The 25,900-nt window shown below is 48.6% G+C and overlaps 1 protein-coding gene across 2 annotated transcripts in view; it reads left to right on the forward strand.

Moving 5' to 3' along the window:
• Positions 1–25,900, forward strand: part of sema6a (sema domain, transmembrane domain (TM), and cytoplasmic domain, (semaphorin) 6A) — an 88,837-nt gene that overhangs the window by 39,452 nt on the left and 23,485 nt on the right. For both annotated transcript variants that reach the window (XM_037483412.2, XM_037483413.2), the window contains exons 3-12: positions 637–754; positions 9,645–9,705; positions 10,984–11,046; positions 11,494–11,595; positions 16,773–16,863; positions 17,973–18,092; positions 18,627–18,715; positions 20,906–21,123; positions 22,440–22,571; positions 24,356–24,511. In XM_037483412.2, coding sequence (XP_037339309.2) covers positions 637–754; positions 9,645–9,705; positions 10,984–11,046; positions 11,494–11,595; positions 16,773–16,863; positions 17,973–18,092; positions 18,627–18,715; positions 20,906–21,123; positions 22,440–22,571; positions 24,356–24,511 — 1,150 coding nt within the window. The remainder of the gene's footprint in view (positions 1–636; positions 755–9,644; positions 9,706–10,983; positions 11,047–11,493; positions 11,596–16,772; positions 16,864–17,972; positions 18,093–18,626; positions 18,716–20,905; positions 21,124–22,439; positions 22,572–24,355; positions 24,512–25,900) is intronic.

Here is a 25,900-nt window from a genome sequence, read left to right on the forward strand (position 1 = left end):
ACCTCGCAAAACCCCCCCTCCCCCCTTCCTCGCTCCTCCACATCCCTCTCAACCCTTGATCCCCCACCCCCCCCCCCCCCCCCCGCACTTAACGCACTTTTGGAGGCATGGAGTATAATTTGGCGCCCGAGGACAGGCCCTCTACACACACTAAAAGGAAGGACTTAAAGCAGCATTTGAAACGGAGCCCACCCGACATCAAAGGGTAATCCTCGATTTTGCTGTCCGGGGCTGCTAATGCTGCGCGCGATGGCGTACGCGCCGTCGCAGGCTGCAAACGATAGACAGACGCCGCCTCCCCCCGCTTCACCGCGTGTCCTTTATTGTCCTTTACTCTGGCTGTGGGACTGGCTGCTCCCAGGCCCGGAGACCTGCTCCTCTCATCCCACGCCAAACGACAGTAGAGGGATTGCAGTGGTGTGGAGTGCAGACCGGGCTGCGGCCCACAGTTTGTGGTCAGAGGAGAAGCTCCGCCAGCAGCTGCGGTGGCATTTCTTTCAAGCTGAAACACGCGGGTTGACATTGGACCCCGTGACCCATGCGAGACTTGGCAAAGTGTTATTACTGTACTACAGTTACCGAAGTTATAAATGCGGGCACGCAAATGGGTTTTTCATTTTCGTCCTCTCCTTGCAGACACAAAGCAGTACCCGGCGTTTGTAGGACACAAACCCGGCAGGAACAACACGCAGCGGCACAAGCTGGACATCCAGCTCATCATGATCATGAACCGGACGCTGTACATCGCAGCCAGGTGGGTGATCAAAGCTTACAGCTATTATAGCTACTGATGCTGTTTTCAGACACAGAGACATCCATTCAAGAAGTCCTTCCAAACACTGTTTGACTGCCAATGTACATTATGATTAATTAAACGGAGCCGAATCCCATCACCAGCCCCTCTCCTGTTACAGCCACTCATTGAAGTTACAGCCATGAAAGAGTCTCGTCCGTTGTCGACCCCGGATGGTGAACACGTGATCCTGCTATTTGATTTGCGGATGGCTGAGGGCTGTGGTTGAGCTGCTTTTGAATATTTCTGGGATCAGGTGGGACTCATTTGGAGCAGGATGCTGCGACCTTTGAGCACGTTGCAGCCAGGTCTCTGTTGTTTTTCATATTTAGGGCGCGTCGTGTGCCAGAACCACTTTTGCCTCTTACGATGTGCCTGCAGACTTGGGGCATGTTTTCCTTTAACACCCAGGGAGGCACACACACTTTACTTAAACACCAATCTCAAAAGACAAGACTATGGACTTGGTATAATCCACATTTAGGGTATTGATGTAACATCAAGATAGCCTCAATGCAGCTTCTGTGTTGTCAATAAATGGTAACAAATAATAACACAGGCTCTTTAATTGTTGGCCATGTATTGATTCCAACAAATAGTTGTTGTTTCCCTCCCTTGTTCGTCACCTGCCTTTATCGCTTCATGTCTGTCCGTCAATGTGTTTTTTCCGACTGCGCTTCTTTAATTTTGTGCTACTCATCTTTCAGAGATAATACAGCTCGATTACACCACCTGGAAACCATTATTGATTCTGTGTTCTCTCTTGTCGTTGTTGTTTTTTAGAAATGTTCACAGAAAAGCGATAACTCAATACAAGCAGTGGGCTTCATGTGCAAAGCACCGGCACTCAGGTTTGATGCTTTGATGCAGGTCTTCAATTTTTGCGGGCATTACTGCACCACTGAAGCGACCAAGATAATGGATCCTTATCAGGTTTTTTTCTGTGCCGCCCATGGCTAATTGAGTGGCAGGCTTGATTGGATTCTGTTAAAAGCCACAACAGGGGTCTTCCTTTGTTTTCCTCCCAAGCATGTCAAATGAAGTGGCCGAGGGAGGTTTCTACTGGCAGAGCTCTTTCACGTATCTGTGGTCATTAAGAGGAGGTGTGTGGAGAGTGGAAAAGGCAACAGAGCGAACAAGTGTGCGTGTGTGTGTGTGTGTGTGTGTATGGTGGGGTGCCAGAGCCTTTGGTCAGCCTGTCGCCCACCTGCTCCACATGGGGTGACCAGGGCCCTGAGGGGTATGGAAGAGAAAGCAGACATACGGGTTTAATGGAGGGGTGTGTTAGCAACTGTTAGTATGTGTGTGTGTGTGGGGGTGTGTGTGTGTGAGAGAGAGAGGTTGTGGCTTGCCCACTTCAGTATGCCGGCCAGTTGTCGCATGGATTTGAAAGTCATTTTGTGAGTGTGATATGTGCGGAGGTACTTTGGGAATGGGCCAAACACGTGTGTGTGCGCCTGTTGGCGCGGATGCTTCAGCATGTGCCGGTGCAGTGACTTGCGCGTGTGTTTGCATGTTGCATGTGCGAGGTCACCTGGTGTGTCGCTCCCACTCTTAGCATACTTGCTCAAAGCCGACAGGAATGCTGACAAATGGCCCGAGGTATGTGGCCCCCCCCCCGAATAACTGGAACGGCTGACCCAGATCAGACCGAGCCATTGATCCGGGCACAGAGAAGGACGCGGGTGTCAATGACATGGACGCACCAACGACAGCCAGCGAGCAAAGATCCATCGTGGCTAACAGGATATCGATGAAGACATGTTAAAAGTTTAATGACAAAGCGGTTTAAGGAAAACAGAGGAGACAATCACCACTTCTGAAATCAATGTGAAAGCGAGCCAAGAGTCGACCCCTGCGAGCCTCAAGCTGCAAATAAGCCGACAATGCCGCAGGCAGGAAGAAAAAAAAAAACTGGGCAGTATCAATAGTTGCTTTCATGACTGCTGTCCAGTCAAATGACTTGTTTATTCTGAGGCCAACGTCTCGCAGCTTTGCCACCATGCCTCCAGACCAGTGCGCCTGGGTTCTTGGTGCACGGCAGCTCGCAGATGGTCACTATGAACGCGGTCCAAAGCTCAACACTGTTTCAGCCTGTTTCTTGAATGGCTGCTCAGTGTATTGAGTCCCTTTTTGGCTCGTGTTTAGGGCGCCGACAGCACAATCACAAGCTTTTTAAGCTGTGAGATGCATACAAACATAGCAACTGATGAAATTGTAAATAGACAAAAGTGGCTTATTTTTATAGAGGATGTGAGGCACGGTCTTTGGCAAAGGGAGGAACAGATGCAGCGATTGATAATTCATCCCCGGGGGGGGGGGGGGGGGGGGAGTTTGGGCCTTGAATGGGATGTATTGATTTGGCAGTGGTGTGTTCAGTCTTTATATGTGGGCCGTCATTGCAGAAAATGGCGGTCATGGCTTGTCCAAAATGTGCAGAATATATTTAGCCCTCTTGGACTCACACATATCGAATGACAATTGGGAATTCGGCGCGTGACTAGTCCTTTAATATTCTGGATTGTGTTCCACGGCTGAGTTTCCATCAGGTGCATTATCAAGAGGCCTGATCAGACGTCAAAAATATGTCTATTCATAGGTTATCAAAAAGCCTCTTGTTTGTTCATTTTCAACAAGACAGGCATTGGACGGTGATTTCTTTCACTTTTCATCAAATATCTCTGCGCTGAAAAAGAGGGAAGCATTAAAAATCCCTCCCTGCACACACACAGAGTAAAGAAACCTTTTGAAAAAAGTAGAAATCAGAGTGTGAAGTCGTAGATGAAGACGAGATTCAGAAGTCGGCTGGTGTTCAGCTGCTGCTTCATTCATTTTTATCGTGGCATTCAGCCGCACATTATCCATGACAAAGTGAGACATGATGTGTATTAGAGCGCGGGCAAGCAACATAAAGACTTCTCCACGCACAAGCTTGGTGCTTTATGGGGGTCTCTGGCGTCATGCATGTTTTAAGGTGTTTAGCAGCAGAGTCACGTTTGGAAAATGCAGTAAGTGCAGCGAGAGATGGACGCAGGAGGATTTCTGCCCCAGCGGCCCATATTTCAGTCAGGATACACTGTGTTGGCCATTTAGTGGGAATTCATCAAAGATTTATCATTGTGAACTTTGAAAACCTATATCTCTGTGTGAGTGTAGCTGTGTGTGTGTGTGTGTGTGTGGGCCACGCAACGGGCTCTTGTGTGTGCCAAAGACCTAGACTTAAGGGGGCCTGAGATGAGTAATCAATCAGGAAGTCATCTCGAACAAATTTATTGAGAGGTAACACCAAGAGTCAAGCACACCTGGATTATTGGAGATACTGGCACATTTGATAGTATGATAGACTGGATTCAAAGCAAGGTTGTATGGAACTAGACTTTTCCATCAAGCCCTCATGAGAGGAAGAGACAAGCCGAGAAGGAGACCGACATTCCACACGTAATTGAATGTGATTGTGTGTGTGAATGTGTTACTGTATAGCCCGCCTAGCGAGCATGCCCCAGGTCCCTCCACACGCAGCGCATAGTCGCCATTCCCGGCCCCTCGGTTGGCTTTCACCATGGCAACGCCAACCACACTCTGTTTACGCCCCTCTATGAGGCTGGGCAGCATGGGAACCAGAGAGAGAGAATGTAGGGGGGGGGGGGAGACAGTGGGAGACAGAGGGAAAGATCAGTGTGAGAGTGGAGGAAACTAAATTTGTGGGACTGCACTCACAAAGAGACACAAACATCCCCACAAAGGCTTGCGCGCACACAAAAATCCCGATTACCTTCCCTCCGCTGCGTCCCGCCGGAACAGTCGAGCCTCTGTGGCCGCCGTTCCTCCCCGTCGGGTCTCTTTGGGCCTCGCAGTGGAGGCCGCTAGAGTCTCCATTATTGTAGCAGCACCAAATCCTGTTAAAACCCACTAATGACTGGGATTACACGGTTGCCTCGTCTCACTCCGCGCACAACGCCAGCGCCATGCAGCCACGTCCACACTGTGGAACAAAGGCTCGCAGCCCCAGCGGTCGCATCACCTGAATTACAAGTCGGAACGCAGTTGCTGACCTTTTCTCTGAAGATATGTGGAATCATTTTTATGTTTAAGGGAACCCTGGAAATAGGAATTCAAGTTCTCTAATGATGAGTTATTGTAACAGCATGATCTGGGTGGGTGGATCTGCATTATGTTACAATGTTAAGAATATTGCTTCAGGCCACGTTCTCTCTGTTGGTGTACACATCTTTAATTAATTAGCAAAATTTATGGTTTTAGGTCAGTTGGATAGCAGGTGTTAGTTAACGTACTTTTTCGCCTGAGCATGTAGAAAAATATCTTTTGAGACGGCTGGACAAAATTCAATCGATAAACAAACATGAACCACATCTTTTATGCAGATAGTATGCATGCTTGCCCAACATGTGTGCAAGCTGAAAACGTCACCCCACTGACCCAGACACACACACACACACACACACATCCATTCGCACACACACACACACACACACTCACAAAAAGGAGATGCGGAGAGAATGTCTAAAAATCGTAATGAGAACCTCAGCCTTCGAAAAGAACAGCCTGCCTCAGCTCTGGCGGGGGGTGAATGAACTCTGGCTCCACGTATTTCATGCCACCGCATCAGCGAGGGCCCCTCGGTGCCCTCGGCCCATTCACAACCGCCACCTCCCCCCCTCCGCCCCCCACGCAGCCCAAAGGTGCCTGCTGGCTTCCCCGGTTCCCTCCCATCCACTTTGTGAAGAGGATTGAGCCAGGAGAAAGCCCGAAACAATGCACAATGGAGCCTCCTCACACAGCCCGTGATCCAGTTATTTAGAGGGAGGAATATGGGAGACGGGGGGGGGGGGGGGGGGGGGGGTGGCGGGAGGTGGAGAGGAAGGCAGACGTGCAGGCATTTAGCAGTGCATGGCCTAAGGTGCGGGCTGCATGCTAATGGCCTGAATGGCTAATGGCTTCTCCTTTCTCCCAAGACGGCCTGACGAACCCCCGGCAGATGGACCCGGGCCGAAGAAATGCGCCGTTATGAAAACGACATTCTTCCCCACAAAGCCCCCGGTTGTTCCCCCGGGCCGCGCACGGCTACGCGTCGCGTCCGGGCCGAAGGGCCTCTAACGGCGACCAGCTCACACTCTCGCCCGAGCTCAGTTGGTCTACTGTCCTGCCTTCTGACCATCCGGTCCCCCCTCCTCCCGCCTGTGCTGGTCCGTTGACAGTGACTCCATGTCTGTGTCGCATAACTTCCGCCAAACTCACCGACTCTTGACGCCGCGTTCCGGGAAAACGCGACGCCGGGACCAGTGTCCCGGGCTCGTTGGTCCTAAAAGGCTCCTTTTATTTGGTTTTTCCACCAGTATCTCAGTGTTATTTCCATATTTCACAGCACAGCCTGCAAAACAGAAGACTCTTGTGTTTGGGGTAAAAACACTGGGCCTCCCTCGGGGGCATGTTTGATTTGTAGTTTACGGTTGAGGGTGAAGAAATGATGGGAATCACAGAGTCGGGCAGGGAAAGTTTGGGGTGCATTAAGTCACTTAAAGCAGCCGAGTCTAAGGCTGGATCACACCGACTCAAGACATAAACATTATTATTATTCACAGTATTATTATTTTTAATTATTCATTAGTTATGATGCAGTGTGGATGGGTTTGAAGACGACGTCTCTAGTGGCAAAGAGGGACAGAATAAACGACCGACTGCATCGGTTTATCATCTTGATCTGCGCTTCACGGGCTATTACGTAACTTTATTCAAAGGCATTTAACTGATTTAAAATGCTTGGTTTAGTCCCAGGATTACTCAAACAACGTGGAAGAATATTGTTACAGCATTTTTCAGACTCATGAATATTTTTTACAAGTGAGATGTAAATATGTACATCTCTAATGTAAATTGATTCTAGGAAACAATAAATGATAGAGCACTTCCTTCCACACCCACAAACAAAGGGAAGCAGGCTGTTGCCCACTAGAAGGAGGTTGGATCGCTGCTCTTTGCCGTAGCTTTTCCCAAACACGACGCCAGCTTTGAGAGTGTTACGAATTTAAATATTCACACGTGAAATGGGGGATGTTGGATGTTGTTGCATATAATTAAATAATTACCAGAAATCAAGCTGTCAGAATACAACTGCACTGTAAATATGAGTTTAATTTTCCATATTATCCCCAGCAACAACTTATTTTAATTATCCCTCAGGGAAGAATTACAGAAGAATTGTATTTCCCAATAATTCTGATAGTAGCAATAGTTGCCTCCTGTCAGGTTACAGCTGCATGGACCACTTGTTTCAGGCTGGTTCCAAGCCTTCAACCACTGGCTGCCTGGAAGGAAGGGAATCAATTCTAAAACTGTACACGATACCATCAACTCAACTGTATTTTTAGTTAATGGTCTACATCGTACAATGGCACCAGCCCCTTATCGCGGTGAGGTCCTAACGCTGTGACTCACACAGCGGAATGTGTCCTGGTGTGAGTTCAGGTGCAATGCTAGAGAAAGGAAAGGGTGCAGATGCGAGTGTTTGTGTGAGCATGTTGGGGTAAAAGGGCAGGAGGTGGGGGGGGGGACAGGGGGGGGGGGTTGTCTCCTTGCACATGTGTGTGTGTTTAGAGAGCTGGTGTTGACACAGACACAGACGCTCATTGTCCTTCTCCGAGTCCAGTCAGGATGTTTGAGGGACGCCTCATCGCTTGGCTCGCTCTAATCTCAGCTGGAAACAAAAAAACAAAACGTGGCCTGGAGGCCTCGGGCCCGCGAGGAGGCACAAGGAGGGGGGGTTACTCTCCAGAACTACTGTCCAGTATATTGCAGATTACTAATGAGCAGCTTTCAAATTGCAGGCAGTTAAATAACCTGCGGGATTACACTAAATCTGCCACGTAATCCCCCGATTTAATAGCTTTTGATTCAGTTTTGTCTTTAATCATATAACATTTCGGTTTGAATATAAAGATATGAATGAGGTTCAATTAACAAGTCAGTGAATTTATCAACCATCATTGTACTTTTCTGCTTAAATGCGTCCTCTACGTCTTATCTTTAATGGGATGGTGTGGATTTAAAAAAATATATATAACCATTGACAAATCCCAGTTGACATTTTAATAATGACATTTACCTACACCACTCGCTTCTGTTTCCCGTTACCGTGGCAGCAAGGTGAAAGAAACACTAAAACAGGAGGCCATTCAGGAATCCTGGAAATTCAACCCGAATCAATTAGCCCGAGTGGTGAGACGGTGGTTTCAGATGAAAAACGCTCAGCTCCCTCGCTTTGGAGTCCCGGCAGACTCCACGGGGGGAACTAGTGGCATTTGTTTGGTATTCGAGGAGTCGAATGGAGGAAGGATGTGGCACGCATCTCACGAGCTGAAGCCAACCTCCTTCTTTTGTACCCTTTCATGGCTGAATATTGCATGAACAATTTTTAGATTTTAATGGACTTTATAGAACGGGATTTCTATTTTTCAAGGAACCACACTATGCTTCAAAATCCATTCAAAACGTTTATTCATTCTTTTATGGAATCTCAAATTAGATGTACACTCTATAAAAGATGAAATACTATACAAATGTAGTGAATCATCATCTGTACAGATCTATAATCACAATTTACAAATAGCGTGCCCTGAGGTGAAAGAAGCACAGTGGTAGTGACAAAAAGACAAAGCATGGATTTCCCCGACAGATTATTCGGTCTTTTGCCCCCCCCCCCCCCCAGAGAAGCAGTGCTGTTTGCTTAATCTCAACCTGCTCTCCAAGATTAATTATTCAATTTGGGTGCCGCGGCTGATAATGTACAGTACACTGTATTATTTTATTTTTTTACCCTGGAGGAAATGACGGTGGCCTCCAGGAAAGCGATATGAGTGGATTCATTTCAGAGATGCCTTTTCCATCCCAAGACTTTATTAGATTTATTTAATGAGGGAGCGAGGCGGAGCCGGCTGGCTGAGCTCAGGTTAGGGAGCTGGAAACGTAATTAAGCCGCGAGTTCAGACGACGCCACTGTTGCACACTTTGATTAAAAACGCGCTCAGCGGCTAATCTCCCACAAATTAAAGCGGTACCACCGCTTGGCGCGGTCACCTCCGGTTCGCTCCTTTCACAAAAAAAAAAAAAACGGGGCGTAGATCTTCGCTGTCTCTCGACCCGCTCTCACCTCTCGGCGGTGAGCGGGGTGCGGCCTACCTCGTCTCGGGGCCCGTCTAGCCATGTGTTGGCTTTTATGCCTTCCACGTGCCTCCCGTGTAGCGGCAGGAGCAGTCTGCACATTTCACACACACACACACACACACACACACACACACACACACACACACACACACAGGTCGTCTTGTCTGAGCCATAATGAGTGTTGGTATAGATTTCCTGTGGCCCAAACACGAGGCTTAATTGACCTGAACAGCTCTGAGTGACTTGGCACCTTCCGACTCAACCCTTCCCCGCCTGCCTCGCCCCCCCACATACTACCCCCCCCCCCCCTCTCAGGACCCTTTCCTCCGTGGACAAAGAGGCTTTTGTCCCTGGGCCTGCGCCACATCGCTCTAAACCTTTGTTGACTGTTTCTGTCTGACAGAGCAAATAGCTCTGGCCTCCTTTTGTTTATTGTCATTTCTTTTTTTTTGTTGAATTTGGAACAAAGTTTATACAAAGCCTCCTTTTTTCAGACGGTGTTTGCCGCCCGCAGGGCAGGAAAAGGAGAGGGGAATAAATAGAAATGGGTTTGTTGTTCGTGGAATATCTTTGGCTGTCTGCTGTCTTGATTCTTATGTTCTCATCTCTCTTCCCCCTCCCCCCCCCCCTTCCTCTCCCCCCCCCCCTCCCTCCCTCCCTTGCTCGCTCGCAGGGATCACATATACACAGTGGACACGGACACCGCCAACGGTGACGAGATCTTTTTCAGTAAGGTGAGTGAGACGTCCGCCTCTCCGAGGGCAAGTTGTTCTCGGCAACGTAACCCCTAATGACTCGCCTCCTGGGTGCCACTAGGTCTTTGTGTGTGTGTGTGTGTGTGTGTGTGTGTGTGACCGCCAGCAGTCCTACTCACCCACTCACCGGCGTGAGCCTGCCGGGCTCGCCGCGCTGACCCCGTTGAGAAGATTATCCAATCAATCAGCCAACGAGCCGCCTGCGTCACCGGTGCTCGTCACGGAGACAGTAGAAGGGAGGCCGATGGGTGTGTAACGGAAGCTGGGAGGACACAGCGAGGAGTGGGGGAGGAGGAGGAGGAGGAGGAGGAGGAGAGCGGGACACAAAAAGCACAAGGTTAGATAGGATGAGCTGCTGGGGAGGATTGCGAGGAAGACAAGATGGACGTTTTTGGGTTGTTCACAAAGCGCCTCGTACTCACGCGCTAATAAGCCACTCTCCATTCCAATCCAGCCACTTGTCCCCGGCATCATTTAAGCTCTCAACTTAATGCATGCCACCAGAATTCAAACAAGGCCATTCTGGTTTGTGCAACAACCCGCCAACCCTCAACCTCATCCACTTCAATGCCGCTGCTCCGGCGAGGGGGGGCCTTAATGAGAGCGGGCTGCAGATGAAAGGCCGATGGGAGACGCACCGATTGATTGATGGCTGAGGGGTCTTTAATCAGCGCCAGAGCTCCAGACTCGCTGTGCGACTCGGGAAATCCACGAAACGCCGGATCGGCGCTGACCCCAGGGGCGGGGGGGGGGGGGTCGGGGGGAGGGGTGTTGTCAGGTAGAACTTAGCACTGATTGATAAGTGTGTGTGACAACGAAAGAGGCCGCGTACGTTCGTATGTTTGACTGTGACTGGCACGTATTGGCTACTGCTGACCTATGGGCCAAGGCAGTGTGTGTGTGTGTGTGTGTGTGTGTGTGTGTGTGTGTGTGTGTGTTTGTGCGCACACAAGGATGACCCGCCTATCAATCCACTCAAATGAGCTCTCAGATCAGGAGGCGGGATCCAAGGACAGATCCCGCCTCCTGATCCGGGGTCAGTATCGTATTTCCTCTTTCGCTGTTAGCGAATTACAAGTTCAAGGAAGTAAGCTAATCTCCACTCAGCGCCTGGAGCGGAGATGACCTTAGAGCAGGTGCCTCATTAGGGGAATCAATGAGAGGATTATTGATCCCAGTATGGATTGGTGATTGAGCTATGTGGTGCTTTTGTTGATTTTTCATTCTCCCCCTTTACTATCTTTTTTTTTTCTCCAGAAAATGACATGGAAGTCCAGACAGGCAGATGTGGACACTTGCCGAATGAAAGGGAAACATAAGGTAGAAAAAACACACACTCGGCTCGGGCTGAACAAATGTTCCCCTGTACGTTTACAAAGCTCTTCTGGAACAAATCACGCATTATACAACGCAGAACAGATGACATTTCTCACACTCACACACATTTGTGTTTAATAACACACTCCATCCGGCTCCTGTGACATTTATACCAACGGTAATCTTCATTTGAAACACGAAGTGAAATTGCCTTTTCTCCTACGTTCCGTCAAAACAAATAAAGATTCCATTAATGCCCCGTGAGGAAACGTTGCATTTCACGATTACGCTTGATGTTTGTTTCCCATCCCTCCCTCCCGCCTGTCTGCGGAGCACCGCGCGCTGTTCTTTAAAAGAAACAATGACTGAGATGTGGTTTCAGTGTTAAAGACGCTGATGTCTAACGACTTGTCTCTTTTCCGTCCCACCCGGCTTGTTCCCCCCGCGAAGGATGAGTGTCACAATTTCATCAAAGTTCTCCTGCAGCAAAACGACGACACTTTGTTTGTGTGTGGCACAAATGCTTTCAACCCCTCCTGCCGGACCTACAAGGTAGAGACACGCACAGACACGCACCGACACGCACCGACATGCACGGAATCAGCCTGGTGGTGCCCTTTGACCTTTTGGTCATTTAGTCTGTTAAAACCCGTCTCTTTTCTTCCCCTGGCACACACACACAGCAACATGTTTCACACGCAACCCCAACCATGCGAGAGTTTAGAATTTGAGGGGGGGGGGCGTTGACGCGATGGACATGGATGGATGACTTTCACAACTCACAGCAGGCCTCCTGCTATGTCTTTATCTCCAGGTGTACTTTGACACGCTTGATTTAGACTATCTAGAGCGCTGTCACGCATACACACACTCCCTCTTTGCAGAGGCAGGCATGGAATCCGAATCTCCCCCCCCCCCCCCCCAACCCCCCCCCTAAGCCCCCTACCCGTTTAAAGCCTGCATCCGCCTGGAATAGTTTTAGGGTTACTTAGAAGTCGATGCATTATGATGACCTTGAGTCGAGAAGGAGCAGGTTGACGTCAAGATTGGTCAAGCAGTATGGGGGGGAGGGGGGGGGGGGGGGGGGCGAGAAAGATTGACATACAGTGAAGCAGATGGACAAAATAAAAAGAAATACAGACAATTTTAGGGCTTACAGGCATGTAAAGCAGATGGGTTGCATTCACACAAAAAAAGGTTACATCCCTGCAGACATAAATCGGAGGTTTTCTGATGCCTAAAAGTGAGCAGCATCTACTTTGCGTCGAGTAAATCTTCTCGTTCACGAGACGATGCAGCCGCAGCGCCTCGGCTGACCGAGCCTGAACGGGCATTAAATATTCCCCTTTGAGGCCAGAGCTGAGCCTGAGATGTGCCGAAATCAGACCCAAACAGAAAGACTGGGTCTGGTCCTGTAGGACGCACTCACACACCGAGAAACAAGACACCATCGCTGCGTGGTTTTGCATCCTAAGCACAAAGAGCGGACATCTCTTCACCGACTCTCCTCCCCCCCCCCCCCCCCCGGCAGGAAAAAGATGAATTTATGTGCGTGCATTTATCAGGCGCTGTTGGTTTTTTGCATCCCCTCCGGTTACGGTGGAAAGGTTTGTGTTTGAGCTGTCACTGCGCCGATACCGCTGCTGCTAAGGCTGGGTAACATGGCCGTGAATACATTTAGCTCACATGAAAGTCAATGTAGAGTACTGTGTGTCCCACACAAACCAGTGCACACGATGGCCGATAGATGTCTATCTCAAAAGGAATGATGAAGGTTTTTTTTACAGAAACAATTTTTCCATTTTGTGAAAACAACGTGATGAAATAGGATGGTTTCATTCAAATGTTTTTTTTTTGCGTTTTGTATCTGCTCGGTCCCATCAGACCCCATATTTGAGTGAGTCATTAATGTGCCTCCAACTGCTCATTCTCTTTTAGCGTAATCCCACCCACACACTGGCTACCCTGTAATTATGTTTGGTTGAAATAGCCATTTGAGTCTGGAAATAACTTGAATCAATATGCCATGACTGAATTTAAATGAAATGTAAAGGCTGTTCAAAAAAACAATATTGACGCCATTTAAAATATTGTGCTGTTGAAATTCAAATGCCTGGGCACATGTGTGTGCGGGGAAAAAAAAAAAAAGTGTGCATGAACCCACAGAAACACTGACAACTGTGCAAACAGGCTAACACACATTTTTACAAAATCATCACACACACACACACACACACACACACACACACATTGTACAAGGGGCAGGCTGGCAGGCTCTGTGGGCAGATACCAAGCCTTTGATGGGGTGCTGGGCTCATCCACTCTGCTTGGTGAAAAGTGTGTTGTGTGTGTGTGTGTGTGTGTGTGTGTGTGTGTGTGTTGTGGTTAAGTCCACCTTGGCTACAGTTTGCCTCTCCATCTCCCCAGTGTGACATCGCTGAAAGGAGCTTCTGTTTCGGGGCCAGCCTCATCCCACATTAATCAACAGCGCTGTGAGGGCAAGCGGGGGGGGGAGGGGGGGAGAGCAAAGGTGTGTGGGGGGGGGTTTACAGAGGGGGTCAGGGGAGTGATACACCCCCGCGATGTCTTCACGCTCCAACACCTTTCCTGCCCAGTTACCTTTTTATTTTTACAAACCATACTAACACGGCCTCACCCTGGGCTGGTATCGAAGCCTAGCTTACACGGGCATGCGCACAGAACCCCCCCTCCCCACCCCCACATACTACCCAGACAGACACCTTGGCAGCCAGGGCACAATCTTCACCCCTGGGTACCACACAACGCCCAAGTGCCTCTCTTCTTCTATTCATCCTGCCGCTCTCTCCCTCCTCTCCTGCCAGCCTTGACCCCCCCCCACCCCGCCCTTCCACCACTCCGCCATCTTTCCCCCCTCGGCTTCTTTCTCCCTCCGTCACTCCCTTGCTGTGTAGTAATAATGAACACCCCATCCAGCTGGGCAGATCTAAGACTGGAGTTGGTTTCACTGCCTGTTGCCGGGTGCTGCTGGTGGGGGGACGAGGGAGGTCGGGGGAGGGGGGGGTTGGGAGGGGTAGTATTATCCGGTCCCAGGTGACGCGACTTGTTTTTGGTGGATTGAGGACATTCACGTGTGTCTTAGATGGGAGGTTGGAGGGTAAAAATACATTGGGTTCTTCCTTTCTAGCCGTTTATTCTGGCACTTTTGTTGCATGTCACACCCTCCTCCCTCCCAGTCCCCGCTATTTCTACAACAAAGACGACAATACACCCCATATAAGCCCCCCGCTAAAGATAGCTTAAGAAATATATTATAAAAAATAAACATTTCTGTTGATTGCAGGCTCTTGTGTTAAAGGTTTCAGAGAAATGGGCCACGCTTATTAATCTCCCAGCGAGACGTGTCCTTGTTTGGTTCACCCCCCCCCCTCCTGCTCCAGGTGTGCACTTGTGCACTTGACCTTCTAAACAGTAGGCGAAGACGGCTCCGCGGCGAAGAAATGTTCGGGGATTCCACTGAGCTGCCGGCTGCCGGGACACCGTTGTGGAAAGTTGATTGACGTGCCAGGATCCACGTTGCGATTAATCTGTCAGCTGCTGCGTTTACTGACGCCCCCCCCAATCAGGGGGGGAAAAAGGCATGAATTAAGTAAACCCCATATTTTTCTGGAGCGTTTCGAAATGAGATTTGCTCCAAAGAGAAAACTTTTCAAAGAGACAAACAGGGAAGCAGATTCAAGCCAACGGTTATCAAGTGGGACGATGGGTACGCTGGGTTTGTCCTCGGTAAGATTTCACAAATCCCTCAGCAATGATAAATAAATAAATAAATAAGTAAGTAAGTAAGTAAAGCCTATACAAGAGACACAGAGGCAGGACGTGTCCCTCACCTTGAGTGCTGTTCCAATTATAACAGTCCTGATGGGCATGTTTGGGATCTACTTGTGTTTGTCTAATTAATTGGCACACAGCCTATGGAAAACACGATTGAGCCGCCGTAGTAATTAACGCATCTAGAATCACTGCTTTCCCCTTTCAAGCCTTTTTTTTTTTGCCTATTGCTTTGCACAAGGCTAGGAGGCAGGAAAGTGTGATTTGGGGTGTTTTGTTTTCGATGGCAGGGGTGGTGGGCGTATCTGCAGCCGGCCTGGGAGTGTCTTCCTCTGTTCAGACTACAGGAATAGATCAGTGACAGCTGGCCGAGCCCAACAGACAGAGGTCACTGCATCAGTGTGGGGTGTGTCCGAGGAGGAGGAGCCGTTTGAGAAGGTAGCTGTAGCAGAAGCTGCTGACGGTGTCAAGCTGCAGCCAGACGCTGTGATTGAGTGGATTTACCTCGCGTCCCTTATGATTAACTTAACCTTATCTATAATTACAGCCTGCCCTGTTTAATAAAACACGTATCTTCCAACCGACGCGTGGCCGTGTATTATCCTCCAATGATTTCTGAAGAAACAGACGGAATGAGAAATCCGAGAAATGCGCCGCTGCCGGTGGTTGTGTTGTGTTTGTTGTTAAAGGTCACTTGTAATTTTCCCTGCCAAATCAGCATCAACAATTTCTCTGGCAGGCTTTTGCGGCATTGCGCCGGAGTGTGTGTGACCTTTTTCAGTGGGCAGATGATAACCGTTTCCGCCGAGACAGGAATAGAAAACAAAATGACCTGTTTAGAGACCAGAAAGGGCGGCGTAAGCAGTTTGCCGCCGTGGCTCCGCTCTTTGTCGGGAGGGAGGGAGAGAGAGAGAGGGAGGGGGCTGGGGTGGAGGGTGGAAGAGGTGGGGGGGGGTTGACAGATAGAAACAGAGATGGAGGAAAATAATCCGTTGGCAGTGATGCTCGTTGCCCTCGGCCTCTGGACCAGCGCAGTGTGGCTTTTCCCTTCCCTCCTCTTCCAGTGTTTAGCCGGGGGGGAGAAAAGAGAGGGAGGGAGGGAGCTGAAAACGTGGAGGGACGATTGGTGACCTTTCACCCACATCTCGTCCTCCGCCATACACTGACAGCCCAGTGTAGCCAAAAATTGGCGCAAAACAAGAAAAACTGGTTTAAATTCCAATGGCCAGAGATCATTCCGCTGAGCCCTGATCCAGTAAGAGCCTCTTGGACAATGGACAGTGCCTCAGAATAGCTTATAGAAATGGGACAACTGAGTGAATTACCCAAATGCGCTTTTCCATTGTCTAGGTGCAGAATTAAACTAGAAATGAACCAAGTCAAAGAACAAGTCTTGCCAAAGGAAAACCGTAATAATGACGAGTGGATGAAATGCTGTTTAAAAACCACTGTGGTTTGGAAAGACTTCCTCCCATTTCACACGCTCAGGGCCATAATCTCACCCAGTTCAACTGCCCATTTATTCCCTCTTCACAGCGAAAGCACCAACTTTATAAATCAGGGCACAGCGGCGTGCGGGTTAAAGATCTGACTTGAAGAGGTTGAAGGATAATGGATTGGCAGGAAGAAGAAAACCACATCCACAACATTCAGTCAGTTCAATCAGTCTGTTTTTTGTTAATGTCCAGAAGGGCCTTGACAAGCTCTCAGGCCGACGGCAAAGTGGCATCAAAGGGGTCTGAGGTTAGATCACCATTCACTTCAAGTATTATGGTCATCATTTAAATCCTTGTTTTCCTCCCTCAGCTCTGTTCCTTGGGTATCACCGTTTCCTGGCGTTAGTTTTATTTCATATTTAAAAGTTCCGTCTCCATGTCCTGACTTACTGTTGACCTCTGAACTCGCTTGTCCCCCTGCAGACGGACACCCTGGAGGCTCTGGGGGAGGAGATCAGTGGGATGGCACGCTGCCCGTATGACGCCAAGCACGCCAACGTCGCCCTCTTCGCGGGTAAGATATGAAATGCATCATTCTAGCATCTCATTAACGATTTACCTATTCACAAAGCAAGCAGTAATGTTATTCAAGTCCTTTCCTCTGGCTCAACACGAGACGAAGCAACAACACACCGCGAGGTGATGATAGATGGAATACGTGTGATAGTACTCAATGACTGCCATGAGGCAAAGCCATTAATCCTCGTTTTCTCCTATCGGCTCGTATTAAACATTGGAACATGTGTGAGCTAGATGGGGAAATTGAGTCGGGTGGATTAGATGCGGTTGTGTTTTAATATTGTTCCTAATACCCTGCGGTTGTTTCCAATTCCCTTGACAACACGTCAGGAATGGAAAGCCAGCCTGCGTTACCCTCGCCGGAGTAAGTTGCCGAAGCGGAGGCCGCATTCGCCCCGGCGTCTTAATTCTCCCGCAGAACGCGCCGCGGCGGACGTCTTCAGCTCGCCTCTTTCTGTCGCCCTCTCCGTCTCCCGTTCGTTTTCCGTGCACCAGATCGAAACCAAGCGGCGAGCTGCTGGGATCGGGATGAGTCAGCTCCCCCCCGTTGGCTCGGGTCACACTGTTCCGAGTCGACAGGGAGCCTGCCGCGGGCTGCCAAGGACGCCCCGGTTGCTGCGAAGCCGATTCGCGGCGGCATCGATGAGCCGTTTAAAGCCGCGGGAGGAACGGCGACGCCCAGCTCGACCAGCTGGGAGCACTGAGTAATCAGTCAGAGGGTTCCTCTGACTGCGATCCTTTCAATTATGCAGTTTGAGTTTCCACTGCGGTTCCAGCCGAGGTCGGGGGCCGAGGTCACGCTGGTGGCGGATTGCGTTTGTGGAGCACGTGGCGGGTTCCCGACGCGCGGGTGCGTTTCTGTTAGCGTGCGTCTGCGCGCTGTTTGTCTTGAGCGCTGAAAGCGTGTTTTCGTAGGGAGGGCGAGCGATCCCAAACGTGCGTGTGTTGGTCGTCCATCGGAGAGGCCTCTCTGCTTTGTGTGGTTCCGCCCGTGTTTGTGCGTCCGGCCGCAGCGGAGAGCAGGAACGTCTTGGGTGGTTTTATGTGTTTTTGTCCTTTACGGTTGTCTCTTCATTGTTCTGCCCTCTCTCTCTCTCTCTCCAGATGGCAAGCTGTACTCGGCCACCGTGACAGACTTCCTAGCGATCGATTCGGTCATCTATCGTAGCCTGGGAGACAGCCCGACTCTGCGCACCGTCAAGCATGACTCCAAGTGGCTGAAAGGTGAGAGGGACACACACACACACACACACACACACACACACACACACGCGCGAATGCATACACGCAAACAAACAAACAAACAAAGTCTCTGGGGGCTGGAAAGCCTCGGGCTGACTTAAAAAGCTGCGAAAAAAAACAAACTTGCATGATTGACTGTGTGTTTGTGATTTATGATTAGGGTGTGAATCTAGGTATGAAGAGCAGCAGAACTTATGCTAATGCTACACGCTCTGTTTGCCGCAGTCATTTTGCCAAACTGGCCCGGTAGAGTCAATGTAGCCGCTAAATTGCTCTGCCCAGGGGAGGAAAAAAAAAAAGCACAAGTCCGGCCTGTCAGAGCGTAATAGAGAGATACTTCTCTCCGTGCATGCAAATTGTTTTGCTGATATGATGGATGATAGATTGAGGCTCACAGCGTGGGTGCCTTTCTGCATAATATGACAGATATTCTGGCTGTTTACTGTGAAATATGGTGTCACAACTGTTTTGTCACGGTGAAAACGTCACTTTGACTCATGTCTTCTGCTCCTGCAGAGCCCTACTTTGTCCAGGCAGTCAATTACGGGGACTTCATCTACTTCTTCTTTCGGGAAATTGCTATGGAGTACAACACAATGGGGAAGGTAAGAACCCTGCCCTGTTCTCCCGCTGTTGTTTGAGCCGTAATCAGAGGTGACTTCCTATTTACCGGGAGCATCAGGAAGTGCCTGTGGAAACAAACAGGATATGGGTGTATCACACTGGAAGCTGGAACTGGAAGAATGATTTCAGGAGCTGTAGAGCGGCCAAATATTTCTTCTTTTTTTTTGCAGAAACATATGAACACTGGGCGGGACACAGGACCTAAAATAGATCCAAAAACAAAAATCTGTGGACATCTGGAGATCCTATTTTGAAGCCTAAATATACCGCTTGAATCGCACGTCCCTTCCAGCAATGTTTGACCCATTGTCTCGATTGTTCTCTGAGAAACGAGACGCAGAGGTGGAAGGAGAGGCGGGCTTTCCTCAGGTCTTACAATAGCAGTCAAGACATTTTTCTATTAATTTTCTCAATTCAGTACTGGACCTTGCCCCGAACGAGTTTAATTGCATAGCAGGTAGGAGATCATTTGTAATGGAAATGAATCACTCGATACGTGTTCTTCAGAATAAATTAAAGGACACACACGAGAGGGTGAGAAAGCGGAGGTAACGAGAAACAGAGAAATAATGGATCCAGCGGGAGAAGTGACAGGCATGTGTTATGCAGGGCATGCATACAGATGGGGCTTCTCAATCTGCTGGATGTTTTGAAAAGCAGCGTCAGTATAATTATGTGTGTGGTGGTGGAGCTGATGGTGCAGAGAGCAATCGAACATTCGCCCAATGATATCTCTATATTCATCATTACAAAATAGACTGAGTGAGCCGTGGGTTTGTGCTTCACGGCAGATCAATCAATCTGCTTTGGTGGCCTCACGTTGGCTTTAGCGTCAATGCTGGGTAGTTGAATTGTTTTCTGGAAAACGCCGCGTGGCGATACTCGCTGAGGGTCACTGCCATGAAAACGACAGGAGCTTGCAAATGTAGGCCGACAGCTACTCTGCGGCTAACAGCATCAACGGGAGGTGCAAATTCGTTTTTTAATTCATGCTCACTGTCTCTGAACATAGGTACAGGTGAGGGTGCGATCAAGCATTGATGAACTCAAATAGAAAAGAACTGGTGGAGAAATGGACCCAATGAGCCGCCACTGTGGTGTTTTAAATAGACAACAAGGTGTGGGAACAGACTGCACCTAATTGTTGACCTAAATGTTTATGCCCTTGCGGGTCAATGCTCCATGAAAAAACTGATATACAAACAGTGGTAGAGGAGTTTCTGGGAGAACGTGTGGTCTGTCCAACCCGGGAGAGGGATCCCTCCTCTGACCTTCTCCCTAAGGTTTCTTCCCTTTTTTTCCCCATTGATGGGTTTTTTCATATTTTGGGGAGTTTTTCCTGTGCCTTTTATGCATGCACTCTTGCATTGGTTGCAATGCACGCACGGGTGAGAGTGTGTTTATTTGTGGTCGTCAGCCGTCGCCTGTGTGTGTGTGTGTGTGTGTATAGAGATCTGGTTTAAAATGCATGTTCGCTCCCATTCACACTGTTTACTCTAGCGCACTATTTGAGTTCAGAGTTAGATTTATTGCTGTTAATTATAGTGTGACAACAGCTAATTACAATACTGACTCTGTGATCTCACGACAGATATGTAATTACAGCACAGGCTCCTATTTGAAGCCGCGTGCTTTACATTTTCTGTTGCCAGGTGCTGACTCTTTAACGGCGTATCAAACACACCAATTTACTCAACTGTGTCTTTAATTTGCCATAAAGTGATGAAATGTTGGATTAAGACGCTGCGGTGTCTCCCAATGAGTTCTGTCACTCAAACAACCCAAAAGGGCGTTTTGTTTCAAGCTGGGAATCAAATGACAATGTTTCTTATCCTCTGGTGTTCACAGTTCATTCTTAACTTTGAAAAAGCTAGTTGTGTTGGCTGTTATTTAGCTTTTGATCATATCGGGGATGTTCATTACAGGTAGGAGTTACGATTCGTAGTTTCAGGTGACTAAAGGTAATTGAGGTAATGAAAACATTGTTTTGAATATTATATTCATTCTTTGCAAATAAATTCCCCCTAAAAAGCTACATACGTTCCCGCAAGTTTAGAACCCATTACATGAAACTGGAGTCTGTCACTAGTCTAAAAAGATATAACAACATTACCAATGTTGGTTGGCAATGAGCTCAACTGAGTGTGTGTGTGTGTGTGTGTGTCGGTCAGGTGGTGTTTCCCCGGGTGGCCAGGGTGTGTATGAACGACCGAGGGGGCTCGCCCCGTGTCCTGGAGAAGCAGTGGACCTCGTTTCTCAAGTCTCGCCTGAACTGCTCCATCCCCGGCGACTCCCACTTCTACTTTAACATCCTGCAGGCCGTGACCGATGTCATCCACATCAATGGGAGGGACGTAGTCATGGCGACCTTCTCCACACCTTACAACAGGTACCCTGAAAAGACCTTTACCAGATTTGAGGGAAGCAACAGTTGAGTTTCGTTTATCTCGTCTTACATGAGTTTAAAACAGTTGTCATCAACTGTGTTGCATGTCCCGTTTGTTTGCCCCGATCTGCCCTTTTTTGACAGGCAGATCGTCCCTTCCCCTTTTGAGAGTTCACATGCAGAGCTGCTTTCATATTCATAGGCAGGGGGAGTTGTTATCTAAATTGAAAATTACCACAAAGGCACCGAGCCAGGCTGATAGCTTGCACATATTGTAATTTTCCCCATTTTATGGCTGGTATTTAGCCGATAAGACAATTGCTTGTGACGATGCAATTTAGCGTGGTTAATGGACATCAAAACCCAATGAAGCAGTGCCTCTGAACATTTCTATAAGCGCCAGTTTTGATCCTGGTGTTAATTTTCCATTTCATAGCGAGGGGGTGAAATTAGCAGGAGCACATTCCGAACTGAGGGCAACGCTCAGGATTTGACCATCCATCTGCCTCGTTAGCAGGAAAACTCTGCCCTTACTCTCTGTAACACATGCCCTGCTCCATCTCCCCCATCTCTTGATGCAACAGACAGAAAGAGATCTCTCTCAGCTGGCTGAACCTATTTGTAAAAGAATAACCAATTCCCTACCATTCTAATTGGATTTATCATCATAAAATGTGGCAAAGTGACTCTGCAGTCGTGTGGCGCATCGATTCCACTCGGACAGAAAGGCAACGCTGCCACGACAAGTGAAGTGAAAGGCAAAGAAAAAAAATCTGTTGTCCGTCGTTGTTGCCCAACAGTGGAGCTGTGATGAACTCATCATCACATCGAGGCTTTTGGGGAAAGCCATTGTTAGAAGGGACGGGTTAGGGAATGTGTGTCCTCATGAGGCTGGCAGGCAGAGACACTGCAGCTCACAGACTGTGCAACAACGCTACAGTGTGAGCTATGATGTAATGGCCTTGACGCTGTAATCAATAGAAATAACTTTGACTATATTTAGCACTATGCAGCAACGCTAGTGAAAGAAATGGAGGAAACTGCATTGCTTTGTGAATGATTGAGGAAAGGGAGTATAAAAGGACTCTTGCTTATCTGGAAAAAGCGCAAACTCTGCCGCATCACCTGGTGGGAACAAACAGCAGCTACAACGAGCCGTCCTCCAGGAATTTAACCCTCCGAGAGACGGCTCGTAAATCCCCGTTTCGGTCACTTGGTGATGGTCCAAACTGGGCCAGGTGTTTCTTTGATATGTTGAGATGAGAGGACTGTTTATGTGAGCTGTGTGTGTGTGTGTGTGTGTGTGTGTGTTGTGGCAGCATCCCAGGCTCGGCGGTGTGCGCCTATGACATGGCAGAGGTGGCCAACGCGTTCACAGGGCGTTTCAAAGAGCAGAAGTCCCAAGACTCCACCTGGACGCCGTTTCCTGAAGACAAGGTTCCCAAGCCAAGGTACAAATGCGGTTAATTAACCGCAACACACACACAAGTCACAGAGTATCCACCGCTTCCTCTTTCTCCCCCTGGGGGGAGGCTACATGCCGCCGTATCATCGCACAGCTAGCTGAATTAAGTCTTAATGTCGCTGCACTTTTAGCGTGCGTTGCGTCAGTTTTCAATACATCCCTTTTTCAATGAGGGATTACATTCTGTGTGCACACAGATATCACCTCTTTCTTCACAGTTCCACGCTCACACACACACACACACACAACCCATTACCTCACAACGCAGCAGCATCAAAGAAAGGCTCACTATCAACAAATGAAGCATGAGATCATTTTACAGATGGCTGGCTAATTCCACAAATGCACCAGACTGATCAATCTCCCATCAATTGCTCGCTAATTAGCGTGCTAAGAGCTGCTCCTCTATCCTCTAGAAAGAAAACTGATTTACTACAAAGATCTGGGCCGTGGTGTTTGTTGCTACCGCGCGTGCTGGGTGTGTGTGTGTGTGTGTGTTCCCATATGTCTGAGGAGGCGGTGCCCCACCAGAAGACAGCCCGAGCCGTACTCTCTGTGAGCGCACATGTCATCGGCTGCTCACGTTGAACAAGGTCAACTTTGGGTGGAAGCGATGACGTCGCCACCGACTGATGCGATTGGATTTCCGTCTCTTATTCGCTTGTGTCCAGAGCTTTTTTATCTGCAGGCAAACAGACGGAGAGTTGTGGCGATGCCACCGAGGTCCGGCCCTGCACCACACTGATCCCCCCCATGTGTTACACCCTCGTGATGAATCATTGACAGATTTTTCTTTCCGTATTTAAGAGACGTCTGCTTCCATTCGGCTTGCCATACGGTCGCTGACATAAATGTAGCTGCCGCAACAGCAGTCTCATAGTATCAAAACCATTATTATCATGTTCTTACAGGGATAACTGGTTCTGCTGGTCATTTATTAAACATAATATGAGTTCAGAGGTTAATTTAACATCAGCGTCCGCTTCTCACGTGGCTTGTTTGAGGACATAAAAGTGCAGCTCGAATAGTTAAACCACTTTGCTTCATATTGCTTAATGTTGTCCTTTCCCTTTATATACATGAAAGGGACATAGGAATGCACAGGATTTGTCTCTATTACTGGATTCCGTTTATACTCACGTTTACACCCGACAACTTAAAAAGAAAAAGATTTCCATTGGAAGATGAATGTACTTACAGTTCTTTTGAGTCCACACACTTATATATTTTGGGTTCGGCACTTGAAATGTTGACAGTGTCAGGCATTCGGGGGCCAGCTGGCTAATATTACGCGCTGTGGCTGGGTATCAAAGAGCAATGCAGTAAAGGGGCTTTACCAGCTCTCAGAGGTGAGATGCTCACGACGGGGATCTGCTATCAAAAGCTGCTTCTCTTTTACAAGCAGCTCACAAACTCCCTGTAAACGGATCAGATAGATAGAACATCTCTTGCTTTACTGCACGTCCAGTCGTATCCTCACGTTGGCTCGACTAAAGCCTCTTGGGCTTGAGAGTGTAGTTTTTTAGAACTTTCTTTCTTCTAATGGAGCTCTGGCCGCGACAAATTGCTCAATCAAAAGATTCAATGCAACGCAAAAAAAAAAGGCCTGGCTCCGCACATTTTAATTCCTCTTCGGTATTTCATAGTTGGTCGGCGTTGAGCAAAGGATGCAGCAACCGGGCCTCCGCAAAAGAAATAAACGGCCAATAACGGCACCATAGCAGCGTTTTTTGACCTCCTCCTCTTCCTCCTCCTCCTCTCCATCCGTAGGCCTGGAAACTGTGCCGGCACTGCAACCATGGAAAGGTACAAGGTATCCAACGAGTTCCCAGATGACACGCTCAACTTCATCAAGATGCATCCACTGATGGACGAGGCAGTACCGTCCATCGCCAACAGGCCCTGGTTCCTCAAGACCATGGTCCGGTAGGTATCGCACAGCCCGAAGCCGCCCCGGCCTGGCACTCATTAAGAACGAGACGCCACAACACACTCCTTCCTCTGTAGGAGAGAAGGTGATGACAGAGTAAACTATTTGAGTTCTCATAAATGCTATTCTTTATGTTTCGGGTCTGTTGTGAGCCCTTATTAGGAGGACGATTTCAGCTTTGTTCAATCTTTCTCCCAAATTGCCTGTTTGAGTCCTCTGAGGATCTTTCAAAGAGAGGGTGCTGAGAGTAAAAAAAAAAAAGTTATTTTTGCTCGTTTTTTTTCCTTTAGAGTTGAGCCCATTTCCCCCCCGAAAGCCAGTGCGCTGTGGCTGAGGCCTTTTGATCATAAAGGTCCGTCTGGCTTCTACAGCTCGCTACACCGAGGCATTTCAGCCAGCCTGTTGGCCGATCCCATCGGCAAGGCGTAACTAGCCATCAGAGCACTGAAAAGCAAAAAAAAAAAATCTTGCTTTAAATTTGGACCTGATTGCAGCTTCGTCAGATTTAAGGTCAGCGTCGCTGGCCAGACACCGCGGCCGGCAGCATCGCGAGCTACATGAGAAATTCTTCACAGGTTTTCACTAATTATTTGCATCGTATAACACATCTTGCTTGCTGGTTTGCTGAGGTCTGACCTACATACCGCGCCAGCGGTAGTAAGAATAGGAACAGCTTTCATCAAGGTTATCCCCTCCAACTCTCGCTGTTCATTAGTGCACCGTACCATACCACCTTATTAGGAGTAACGCGTTGTATCTGTCTTTACGTAATCAGCAGTTAGACCATCCTTTCAGAGCCGAGCCTGCTGGTCAGAGGCAGCAGTTAAAAGCATTATGTAAGCTCAGTGAGCTTTATGAAGGCGGTGGACGGGGATATATATCCGTCATGGTCTCTGGGTGCTGTGGTTCCATTCTGGAGTTGAAGTCAACTGCAAACACAATCAGTAAAGTGGTTTGATCTTTGCTACGCCCTAAAGAGGACACCCCAATATCTGGCAAGAGCTCTCGCTGCAATTTTGAAAAAGCTTCCCTGTCCTGAGACTGGCTACTGCTGTGAAGGCCTCAGCTGGCTGGGCACAGTGAATCAACTGGCGATGGGGGGGCGGGGAGACACTTGAGATTTTTATTATCCAGAATAGGAACGACAGTGACAGCTTAGTCCTTGAGATTTTATTATTTTGCTGGGATCAAATCCCATTGACACAGTCCTTGGAGCTTTTGTTACGGTTCAGTAGATGCAGACCACAACAGACCTTCGGATTGCTGTTATTTCTGATTAAATAAGGCCGGTGTGACACAGCGCTTTAACGGGCATTTAAAGTAAAAAAAACAAAGGGGAGAAGGGATAAGAGGTTCTGCTCTTTTGTAGGTTTGATTTAAAGTAA

The sequence above is a fragment of the Pungitius pungitius genome, chromosome 5, assembly GCF_949316345.1.
Source record: "Pungitius pungitius chromosome 5, fPunPun2.1, whole genome shotgun sequence".
In the NCBI taxonomy this organism is placed as follows: Eukaryota; Metazoa; Chordata; class Actinopteri; order Perciformes; family Gasterosteidae; genus Pungitius; species Pungitius pungitius.